The 12,500-nt window shown below is 46.7% G+C and overlaps 1 protein-coding gene across 1 annotated transcript in view; it reads right to left on the bottom strand.

Annotated features, from left to right (window-relative positions):
- The window catches only part of LOC110005555 (metabotropic glutamate receptor 7), a 97,774-nt gene that overhangs the window by 4,280 nt on the left and 80,994 nt on the right, over window positions 1-12,500 (bottom strand). The window contains exon 5 of the mRNA XM_065958047.1: window positions 9,124-9,261. Within this exon, the coding sequence (XP_065814119.1) occupies window positions 9,124-9,261 (138 nt within the window). The remainder of the gene's footprint in view (window positions 1-9,123; window positions 9,262-12,500) is intronic.

Here is a 12,500-nt window from a genome sequence, read left to right as displayed (position 1 = left end):
TTTTGACTAAGCAGTAACCTCCAGTGTTTTCAAATGAAGCCGATGCTGAAGTGTAAAATCCTGCAGTTCCTGGAGTGTCCACTAGAGGCTGGCTGCAGAAGCACAGGAAGTCACATACACACCCATTCTAAAAAGCCTGTTTTTACAGCAGAGATGAACATGTTTACAGTCTGGTTCAAAAAAACCAAATAGGTGTGATTAGCTCATGTCTGGATGGACACACACTGTACGGGGGGTGAATGTTTTGATGACTCATCAGTTTTGATTTGATGAAGGATAAGAGTTATTCACAATAAGGCATTTAGCTGACCTGATTGACAGGTGGGCGCGGTGTAACGGTTTGTCAGGAGGTTTAAAACCCGCCTCAGCTCCAGCTCTCAGCCTGTCGTTAGGTTGACTGAAAGTTAGACTGAGACAGCATTTCCAGCATGGAGACCGCCATCGATGGGACTCCAGCGCCCCCTGCAGGGACAGAAGGGGGGCGCCATCGATGGGACTCCAGCGCCCCCTGCAGGAACAGACTGGGGCACCATCGATGGGACTCCAGCGCCCCCTGCAGGAACAGACGGGGGCGCCATCGATGGGACTCCAGCGCCCCCTGCAGGAACAGACTGGGGCACCATCGATGGGACTCCAGCGCCCCCTGCAGGAACAGACGGGGGCACCATCGATGGGACTCCAGCGCCCCCTGCAGGAACAGACTGGGGCGCCATCGATGGGACTCCAGCGCCCCCTGCAGGAACAGACGGGGGGCGCCATCGATGGGACTCCAGCGCCCCCTGCAGGAACTGATGATGTCACTCAGGATTCTTCCAGTAATATTTAGAGGGTACGATGTTAACAAACTAAATTATTTAATTGAACATCTTGACTTGATAGAAGCGATGGCTTCATGCCGCTCTGTGTGAGACGTTCCTGATTTATTAAAATAAACGAACATGTCGTCTTCTTTATTCATGAAATGTGATTTAACATGAGGAGTTCTGTGACGGTGAGTTTTTCCTGCAGATTTGAGGATCTGTTAGTTCAGCCTCACCTGGGATCTCATTACCTGATCCTGTGAGCTGTGCAGCAAACTCTCAATAAACTACACACACAACCACTGAACAGCAACAACATAAAGATCCCCATTTAAACTTCTCTGCTCCAATTATGAAATGGGAAGTGACCAGAGGTGCTGACAGGAAGTGACCAGAGGTGCTGACAGGAAGTGACCAGAGGTGCTGACAGGAAGTGACCAGAGGTGCTGACAGGAAGTGACCAGAGGTACGGACAGGAAGTGACCAGAGGTACGGACAGGAAGTGACCAGAGGTACTTCTTAAAGTCAGGGTTGTTGATTTCCTCCAGATCCACTTCTTCAGATTCTGGTGTAAATTGTCTTTAGGTCCTGACAGAAATGAAGAACTCATGTTCTCTGAAACAGGAACAAAGAGAATCCATCATCAGTTTGTAAGTCTGTAAAAACTTCTTCTTCTTCCATGCTGCACCGTAACACCATCTCAAAACAATCTGCAGCTGCTGCAGAAAAAGCCGATTATCCTGCAGAACATTCTCAGTGTAATGTGAATCTGTTTGTTTAGAGAGAGTCACTGTGACGGGAGGAAAATCCCACGAGGCTGCTGTCGCCGCCGCCGCCATGTCAGAGACGAAACAACAGCGAGCGTCAGCCGCCGTGTAACGTGTCCACCTCAAACTGTAAACAAACTGCTGTTCTATTCCTGACAACAACACTCCTGTGTGTGTGTGTGTGTGTGTGTGTGTGTGTGTGTGTGTGTGTTTCTGCAGACTGACGTGGCCTCTGTCTCTGCTGCAGAGACTCCAGGACGGCGTCAGATGAAACACGACGCTTGGAGTTATAGGAACACGGTTAAAGCTTCGAACAAAGACGCCATTGTATGTGTGTGTGTGTGTGTGTGTGTGTGTGTGTGTGTGTGTGTGTGCGTGTGGAGGAACGTGTGAATGAAATGAGGTCAACCTTGAATGCAGAGCAGAGACTCACAGAGGGTTTAAAGGAGAGATGTTCATCCTGCAGAGCTGCCATGTTGGTTTTCTGGAGGGCTCTATGAGGACTGACTCACTGCAGGAGACAGACTCTAGTGGACACTGGAGGAACTGCAGCTGTAAAGTTAGACATTTTAACATGGGGCTCTATGGAGACTGACTCACTGCAGGAGACAGACTCTAGTGGACACTGGAGGAACTGCAGCTGTAAAGTTAGACATTTTAACATAGAGCTCTATGAGGACTGACTCACTGCAGGAGACAGACTCTAGTGGACACTGGAGGAACTGCAGCTGTAAAGTTAGACATTTTAACATAGAGCTCTATGAGGACTGACTCACTGCAGGAGACAGACTCTAGTGGACTCTGGAGGAACTGCAGCTGTAAAGTTAGACATTTTAACATAGAGCTCTATGAGGACTGACTCACTGCAGGAGACAGACTCTAGTGGACACTGGAGGAACTGCAGCTGTAAAGTTAGACATTTTAACATGGAGCTCTATGAGGACTGACTCACTGCAGGAGACAGACTCTAGTGGACACTGGAGGAACTGCAGCTGTAAAGTTAGACATTTTAACATGGAGCTCTATGAGGACTGACTCACTGCAGGAGACAGACTCTAGTGGACGTTGGAGGAACTGCAGCTGTAAAGTTAGACATTTTAACATGGAGCTCTATGAGGACTGACTCACTGCAGGAGACAGACTCTAGTGGACGCTGGAGGAACTGCAGCTGTAAAGTTAGACATTTTAACATAGAGCTCTATGAGGACTGACTCACTGCAGGAGACAGACTCTAGTGGACACTGGAGGAACTGCAGCTGTAAAGTTAGACATTTTAACATGGGGCTCTATGGAGACTGACTCACTGCAGGAGACAGACTCTAGTGGACACTGGAGGAACTGCAGCTGTAAAGTTAGACATTTTAACATAGAGCTCTATGAGGACTGACTCACTGCAGGAGACAGACTCTAGTGGACACTGGAGGAACTGCAGCTGTAAAGTTAGACATTTTAACATAGAGCTCTATGAGGACTGACTCACTGCAGGAGACAGACTCTAGTGGACTCTGGAGGAACTGCAGCTGTAAAGTTAGACATTTTAACATAGAGCTCTATGAGGACTGACTCACTGCAGGAGACAGACTCTAGTGGACACTGGAGGAACTGCAGCTGTAAAGTTAGACATTTTAACATGGAGCTCTATGAGGACTGACTCACTGCAGGAGACAGACTCTAGTGGACACTGGAGGAACTGCAGCTGTAAAGTTAGACATTTTAACATGGAGCTCTATGAGGACTGACTCACTGCAGGAGACAGACTCTAGTGGACGTTGGAGGAACTGCAGCTGTAAAGTTAGACATTTTAACATGGAGCTCTATGAGGACTGACTCACTGCAGGAGACAGACTCTAGTGGACGCTGGAGGAACTGCAGCTGTAAAGTTAGACATTTTAACATAGAGCTCTATGAGGACTGACTCACTGCAGGAGACAGACTCTAGTGGACACTGGAGGAACTGCAGCTGTAAAGTTAGACATTTTAACATAGAGCTCTATGGGGACTGACTCACTGCAGGAGACAGACTCTAGTGGACTCTGGAGGAACTGCAGCTGTAAAGTTAGACATTTTAACATGGGGCTCTATGGAGACTGACTCACTGCAGGAGACAGACTCTAGTGGACTCTGGAGGAACTGCAGCTGTAAAGTTAGACATTTTAACATAGAGCTCTATGAGGACTGACTCACTGCAGGAGACAGACTCTAGTGGACTCTGGAGGAACTGCAGCTGTAAAGTTAGACATTTTAACATAGAGCTCTATGAGGACTGACTCACTGCAGGAGACAGACTCTAGTGGACACTGGAGGAACTGCAGCTGTAAAGTTAGACATTTTAACATGGAGCTCTATGAGGACTGACTCACTGCAGGAGACAGACTCTAGTGGACACTGGAGGAACTGCAGCTGTAAAGTTAGACATTTTAACATGGAGCTCTATGAGGACTGACTCACTGCAGGAGACAGACTCTAGTGGACGTTGGAGGAACTGCAGCTGTAAAGTTAGACATTTTAACATGGAGCTCTATGAGGACTGACTCACTGCAGGAGACAGACTCTAGTGGACGCTGGAGGAACTGCAGCTGTAAAGTTAGACATTTTAACATAGAGCTCTATGAGGACTGACTCACTGCAGGAGACAGACTCTAGTGGACACTGGAGGAACTGCAGCTGTAAAGTTAGACATTTTAACATAGAGCTCTATGGGGACTGACTCACTGCAGGAGACAGACTCTAGTGGACTCTGGAGGAACTGCAGCTGTAAAGTTAGACATTTTAACATGGGGCTCTATGGAGACTGACTCACTGCAGGAGACAGACTCTAGTGGACACTGGAGGAACTGCAGCTGTAAAGTTAGACATTTTAACATAGAGCTCTATGGAGACTGACTCACTGCAGGAGACAGACTCTAGTGGACACTGGAGGAACTGTAGTTATCTCTGCTTTTTGATCATGTTTGTTTGTTAAAGAATTTCAATTCAATTCTAATTTTAAAATCATTATGTATATTATAAATCAACAAAGCAGGAGAATCTGTTGAAGTCATTCTGAATATTTTCTTAGAATAAATTGTTGTGAAAGCACTGATTAAAGATTAAATCCTCGTTCTGAGATACCAAAGAGACTTTCCCCACATTTATTTCGATCTAATGGAGCCACAGTCGCCTGAATAAGAAATAAACATGATTAAGTTTATGAGTCAAATAAAAATAATCACAACTTCTTGTTGTTCCACTCATGAAGATGGAAGACGACAGCAGACGATTCTTTGGATTGTTCTTAGAAAAACATCAGATATTAAAGGAGGCTGTTGTGGATGTGAAACAAGCTGCATTAACATTCAATTCAAATCTTCACCCTCTGTCACACAGGTGGAATAAAAACAGCCCCGAACAAACAGGAAAACAGAGGAGGAATAAACGAAGACGCAGAGCCGACGCCGTGTTTGTTGAGTTCCTTATTTGTCTTTGGTGTGCAAAGTCATAAATAAATAATGAGAGGAAATAGAAAGGAAGAAGGCAGGTTGGCTGAGGACGAGTGGAAACACACACACTAAACTCTCTGTAACACAGGCCGGGGAGCAGCACAGCTAGCAAGGCTGCTAATAGCATGACTGCAGGAGCCTGTTAGAACCAAACCAGTATCATGCCCAGCCTCACACATCCAGAGTCCAAATAACCCTGAAAACAAACACTTCTAAAACCAGCTCATGAATGTGTACAACGCTTCACCACGGGTTGGTCACACTCGCTCTGCAGGATGTTCATATCTCCACAGACTCAGGTGAAGCACATCTGGAACTACAGTTACAGGATATTATCTCTGAGTGTTTGAAAGTGGGCGGAGCCACAGAGTGGTGCCCTGTGTGAGTGCTGCTCAGTGTGTTGACCTCTCGTTATTCCAGCTGCTGTCACCTTCTCTGTTGGCCAATCTTCTTCTGGTTTCAGGACTACATGTTTCCATAGATCCACATCTCAGACGTTTCATGTGAGCCTCACATGCAGAGTGTCGCTTCAGGTCGTGTTCTCCTACACGTGTGATTACAAAAATAAAACTCTGAGTCGCCCTCCACTGTCTTCACCCGGGAGATAAAACGTTCCCAGTCTCTGCTGTAGCTTCGTCTCATTTCTTTGTCCTAGTTTTCGTCGTATTCCACCAATCAGTGCATCCTGGTACTTTGAGTTTTTGTTTTGTGGCGGTGGGGCGTAATGTAGGCAACGAGGATGGTGACGGGTTGGCGAGGCTTTGACCCCAGGTGTGTGCTGATTGATTGACAGCTGGAACAGGTCATGGTTCTCTTGATTCCTGCACTTTGAAAACTAGACTAGGACTGTCTTCATTTGTAGGGCAAGTGATGAATATATTTTACTGCAGACGCCTGGTCACCCTCCAACATGGTGGGGCCAGACTAATTACTGGAGTCTTCATGAAGTCTCTGATCCCAGCTCCACTGCAGGATGAAGACTTTGACTCCCAGTGAGCTGGATGTGAGTTTATAAAAACCTCCTGACGACACTTCACTGTCCTCTAAACATTCAGCTCACACACACAGTCTGGATGGCGAGCAGAAGCAGATGTTCTGATCCCTCTTCCCCACGGTGTGTCTTTACTTTCCGCTCTGTGTTTTCCTGAATAACAGACCGACCATCTGCTGAAGAAAACCTCTGCTCTGACCTCCGCCTGCTGCTCTGTTCACCTCTGTTTTCATTCAAACAGACTGTTTTCAGATCATCCCGACCCGCTCGCTTAGAGACCAGTCATTACTGCTGCCATGTGTTCCACTTCCTGTTTCTCTTTAGAGGAGCCTCAGGGGGCGGAGCCTACTCTGTAACCTGTCTCTGTGTCCCCGCCTGGGGCCGAGGGACCCCGAGCTCAATGTTATCAGTTAAACTGGAGTCCCTGAGTCTCCTCTCTCTCTTTAACTCGCCCCAAACACGACGCCCACCCGACCCCGTCAGCATCATTTTATCTCAGCTTCAAAGTCGAGTCGCTGCTCCACACGGCCCCCAGCCTCCCCCCGTTCCTCATCCCCGTCCCCCGTCCTCTCACACTGCCTGAAGACTCGCTCCCACCCCACAGGAACTAAACCACCTGGAAGATCAAGAAGAAGCAGGACTGCTGTCAGGAAAAGAGACTTCTGGTGTTTTGGAGTTTGAGGAGTGGAGCTGCTGCTGATGTTTTTTTGGTGATATTTCCATAAATAAAGTCAAACATTAAGCGTACGAAGCTAAAACACAGCTAACGGTCACGCCTAAGAGAAGGTGAGGGTAGATTTGTTACCTTGCAACAATGAGCGCCTTTGAGAAGCGCTCTGAAACCAAGCCATGTGCGTCGTCAAACACAGGCTCCTCCTCCCGGGCCAGGGCTCTGACCCGTGGAACAGAATAAATGTGAAGAGGAAAGACGAGAAGAAAAACTAGAGGAAGCTACCAACATGGAGCGTGTCAGAGCGAGAACCAGACGAAGAGACGCGGGACACGTTGAGTCAGCTGGAGGACGAGAATATACTGAAGTGATGGTTTGTGACGCTCCATCAGAAGACGGTCCAATGAGAAGACGCTGCATGGGGCCAGATCGCCCGGTGTAGAGGAGGCCAGCCGTCACTTTAAAATGAGTAAGTGTCAAACCTGGATGTTCCTGTGTGTCTGCAGTCACTGTTAGCTAACCCACATCACAGACTGACTCGTTCACAGGTGAAGCGGCGGCTGCAGGCGGCGCTGTAGGTGTGTCGCCCCCTGTGGAGCACCCCTCCTCTCCCCAAGTGCATGCTGGGATAACCCTGAGCAGGATGAGCTGGTGGCACCTTGAAGTCACAGTCCACCATCTTCACAAGCGTTTCATAAAGCTAAAGACGACAGGCGTAACAGAGGTCTTATAAATGTGTGTGTGTGTGTGTGTGTGTGTGTGTGTGTGAGCTTCGATCAGCTGTTCTGAAAGCTGCTGCAGGACGACGCCGCTCTGGCAGCAGCCATCAGTCACGCTCGATGTTGTTTGGATGCAGATAAAAGTCGTGATGTCATCATATCGCTCATTTCACAGACAAACATGAAGCGTCAGAGAACAGCTGATCGACTCCAAGAACAATTAAAGAACGCAACAACTCTCAACATATGGTTTCATGTACAACGAGCTTCCATGTGTGTGTGTGTGTGTGTGTGTGTGTGTGTGTGTGTGTGTGTGTATGTGTGTGTGTGTGTGTGTGTGTGTGTGTGTGTCTCTGTGTGTGTGTGTGTGTGTGTGTGTGTGTGTGTGTGTGTGTGTGCCTGGGATGAGGAAACCCCTCCCCCGAGTTAATATCCAATCAGAACACTCTAAAGTTGAGGGAAGCTGTGTGGGATGATGGCGAGCGGTGAGGAGACGGCGCCCTCTGACAAGCCGTGGCGTGGGGACGTTTGTGTTTCAGTGTCGAGTTTAATGACGAGGAAGAGAAACTGAACCAGAGCTGGTCGGGAGCATCACGGCGCCCTCGTGCCTCCGTGTGACGGGACGGCTCAGAGTCAAAGTGGAATCGTCCTGATGATGATTTGAACATGGAGTTCCTGCCGCTTCCGTCCAACACTAACGTGGTTTTTATTGACGTCCTTCATTCTGCGTCTCTCTTCAGCTCAGAGACTCTGACAGAAACAAAATGTCACAAAGACGCTCAAAAAGTAAACTACAGAGGCTGAGAGAGGCCAAACAACTCAAAGAAGACGAGAAAGAGAAGAAACAACTTTAAAGAGCTTAAGAGCTAAATCCTGAGGGTAAAGACTCGATTATAAAACGAGATCAAACTGGAAGAAGAAAACAAGAAGATTCAAGACGAGAACAAAAGAAATGAAGAAGACAAAGAAACAAAAAGTACAAAAAAGGATGACGAACAAATTAAAATAAATCCAGAATGAGGACGAGGAGAGGAAACGACAACGAAGACCAAACAACATGGAAACAAATCGACCAATCACAGCAAAGAGAACGCAAGGTGCACAAACACGACTGAACTATCCTGATCTATACCGCTTGTCCCGTTAGGGGGTCGCGGGGGCTGGAGGTGACCCCAGCTGTGATTGGTCGAGAGGCGGGGTTAAACCCTGGACTGTTCACCAGCCAATCACGGCTCTGCAACCCTAAATAATTCCTTATTAAAGAGACGGGCGATGAGATGTTGAGTCGTGTGGCTCGATAATGTAACAGGATCATTAGTGTTCACGACGATGCTCATCAGCACGCCATGATGATGATGCTCATCAGCACGCCATGATGATGATGCTCATCAGCACGCCATGATGATGATGCTCATCAGCACGCCATGATGATGATGCTCATCAGCACGCCATGATGATGATGCTCATCAGCACGCCATGATGATGATGCTCATCAGCACGCCATGATGATGATGCTCATCAGCACGCCATGATGATGATGCTCATCAGCACGCCATGATGATGATGCTCATCAGCACGCCATGATGTCAGCTCGCTGTGAGGGAATCTGTTCTTTGTAATCGTGTGCGGGCGCGTGCGGGCGCGTGCGGGCGCGGGCGTGTGTAGGTGTGTATTCTGTGGTGCATGAACACCTGTACCTGTGCACTTCCTGCTGCTCTCGTCCCTCTTGGAGGAGCTCATCAGTTTGCAGTTGAAGTTCTCCTCCCAGTACTCAGCGAACCAGACGTTCCTGCGATTGTTCTCCAGAGTCCTCGAGGTGAAGTAGGAATCGAACCCTGAAAGACAAACAGAAACCCACAGGAAGTAAACAACAATGAGTCATAATGTAAACAACAATGAGTCATGAAGTAAACAACAATGAGTCAGGAAGTAAACAACAATGAGTCATGATGTAAACAACAATGAGTCATGATGTAAACAACAATGAGTCATGATGTAAACAACGATGAGTCATAATGTAAACAACAATGAGTCATAATGTAAACAACAATGAGTCATAATGTAAACAACGATGAGTCATGATGTAAACAACAATGAGTCATGATGTAAACAACGATGAGTCATAATGTAAACAACAATGAGTCATAATGTAAACAACAATGAGTCATGATGTAAACAACGATGAGTCAGGAAGTAAACAACGATGAGTCATGATGTAAACAACGATGAGTCAGGAAGTAAACAACAATGAGTCATGATGTAAACAACAATGAGTCAGGAAGTAAACAACAATGAGTCAGGAAGTAAACAACAATGAGTCATGATGTAAACAACGATGAGTCATAATGTAAACAACAATGAGTCATGATGTAAACAACGATGAGTCATAATGTAAACAACAATGAGTCATGATGTAAACAACGATGAGTCAGGAAGTAAACAACGATGAGTCATGATGTAAACAACGATGAGTCAGGAAGTAAACAACAATGAGTCATGATGTAAACAACAATGAGTCACGATGTAAACAACAATGAGTCAGGAAGTAAACAACAATGAGTCATGATGTAAACAACAATGAGTCACGATGTAAACAACAATGAGTCAGGAAGTAAACAACAATGAGTCATGATGTAAACAACGATGAGTCATGATGTAAACAACAATGAGTCATGATGTAAACAACAATGAGTCATGATGTAAACAACAATGAGTCATGATGTAAACAACGATGAGTCATGAAGTAAACAACAATGAGTCATGATGTAAACAACGATGAGTCAGGAAGTAAACAACAATGAGTCACGATGTAAACAACAATGAGTCAGGAAGTAAACAACGACGAGTCAGGAAGTAAACAACGACGAGTCATGATGTAAACAACCATGAGTCAGGAAGTAAACAACGATGAGTCATGATGTAAACAACAATGAGTCATGATGTAAACAACAATGAGTCATGAAGTAAACAACGATGAGTCATGATGTAAACAACAATAAGTCATGATGTAAACAACGATGAGTCAGGAAGTAAACAACAATGAGTAACATTGTAAACAACAATGAGTCATGAAGTAAACAACGATGAGTCATGATGTAAACAACGATGAGTCAGGAAGTAAACAACAATGAGTAACATTGTAAACAACAATGAGTCATGAAGTAAACAACGATGAGTCATGATGTAAACAACAATTAGTCATGATGTAAACAACGATGAGTCAGGAAGTAAACAACAATGAGTCACAATGTAAACAGCAGTTATCAGGTCAACAGGTGTTGCAGTGATGGAAGCGGTCAAGAGAAGTGGTTCAGATAGAAGTGATTGTACCCGACCTAAAAAGCCTCTGCATGTTTCTAATAAGCTCCACGAGCAGAAACGTGCTCAAACTAGGATCAATATTGGAGATGCTTTTGAAAAATGGAGAGAGGTTAGAACACAGAAAGGTTTACAGACCCATGCAGAGCTGGATAAACACTGAAGCTTCAGAGTCCACCACATGGTGACCTGAGTGAGCATCCACTCTAGAGAGGAGGGGGGGGGGAGACAGCTCTCTATGATGTTTAGAATTTAGAATTTGCAGTACCCATTTTAAACACTAGGGGGGCAGAGTTACATACTGCTCCTTTAGTAGCAGCTCATTAGCAGCTGTTGGATAACGTTGGAGCTCTCTCCTTCTGCATCACGACACCAACACGAGCCAGAGGAGAGTTAAAAGCAACGTTTTCTCCTCAGAGGTTTGGCAGTCAGGAGGATTCAGAGCGATGAAAAGAAACGAGCCGAGAGCCACCAGAAATAACTGTGAACATGTAACCTGTTCTCACACACACACACACACACACACACACACACACACACACACACACACACACACACACACACACACACACACACACACACACACACACTTGGAGAAGGTGTTGTGAGTGGGTTCATAATCATATAAGTCAATTAAGAGATTATCGGTTACCATGACAATAAACACACAGGAAACACAGAAAAAAAACAGTTATATCAGGGCTGTAATGTTCCCATGTGCTGTTTGTCTGTTTCTCCACAAGATGATGCTGAAGTGTAAAATCGTGCAGTTCCTGGAGTGTCCACTAGAGGCTGGCTGCAGAAGCACAGGAAGTCACATACACACCCATTCTAAAAAGCCTGTTTTTACAGCAGAGATGAACATGTTTACAGCCTGGTTCAAAAAACCAAATAGGTGTGATTAGCTCATGTCTGGATGGACACACACTGTACGGGGGGTGAATGTTTTGATGACTCATCAGTTTTGATTTGATGAAGGATAAGAGTTATTCACAATAAGGCGTGTAGCTGACCTGATTGACAGGTGGGCGCGGTGTAACGGTTTGTCAGGAGGTTTAAAACCCGCCTCAGCTCCAGCTCTCAGCCTGTCGTTAGGTTGACTGAAAGTTACACTGAGACAGCATTTCCAGCATGGAGACCGCCATCGATGGGACTGCAGCGCCCCCTGCAGGGACAGACGGGGGGCGCCATCGATGGGACTCCAGCGCCCCCTGCAGGAACAGACGGAGGACGCCATCGATGGGACTCCAGCGCCCCCTGCAGGAACAGACTGGGGCACCATCGATGGGACTCCAGCGCCCCCTGCAGGAACAGACGGGGGACGCCATCGATGGGACTCCAGCGCCCCCTGCAGGAACAGACGGGGGGCGCCATTGATGGGACTCCAGCGCCCCCTGCAGGGACAGACGGGGGACGCCATTGATGGGACTCCAGCGCCCCCTGCAGGGACAGACGGGGGACGCCATTGATGGGACTCCAGCGCCCCCTGCAGGGACAGACGGGGGCGCCATTGATGGGACTCCAGCACCCCCTGCAGGAACTGATGACGTCACTCAGGCTTCATCCTTTAATATTTCCAGTCGATGGTTTTAAATTATTTTATTAAAAACATCAGAATCCTTTCAGCTCGATGATATTTCAGAGATCAAGTCAGAATGAATTCCTCGTGTGGTCGTCTCCATCATTCAGATCCTCGTTAGAGTGCGAGCAGGAAATTGATTGAGAAGTTTTTATCTTAAGAGCTCTTCATTATGTC

The sequence above is a fragment of the Labrus bergylta genome, chromosome 8, assembly GCF_963930695.1.
Source record: "Labrus bergylta chromosome 8, fLabBer1.1, whole genome shotgun sequence".
Taxonomy (NCBI): Eukaryota; Metazoa; Chordata; class Actinopteri; order Labriformes; family Labridae; genus Labrus; species Labrus bergylta.
Note: the sequence above shows the minus strand (reverse complement) of the source record. Positions and strands in the feature narration are given on the sequence as shown.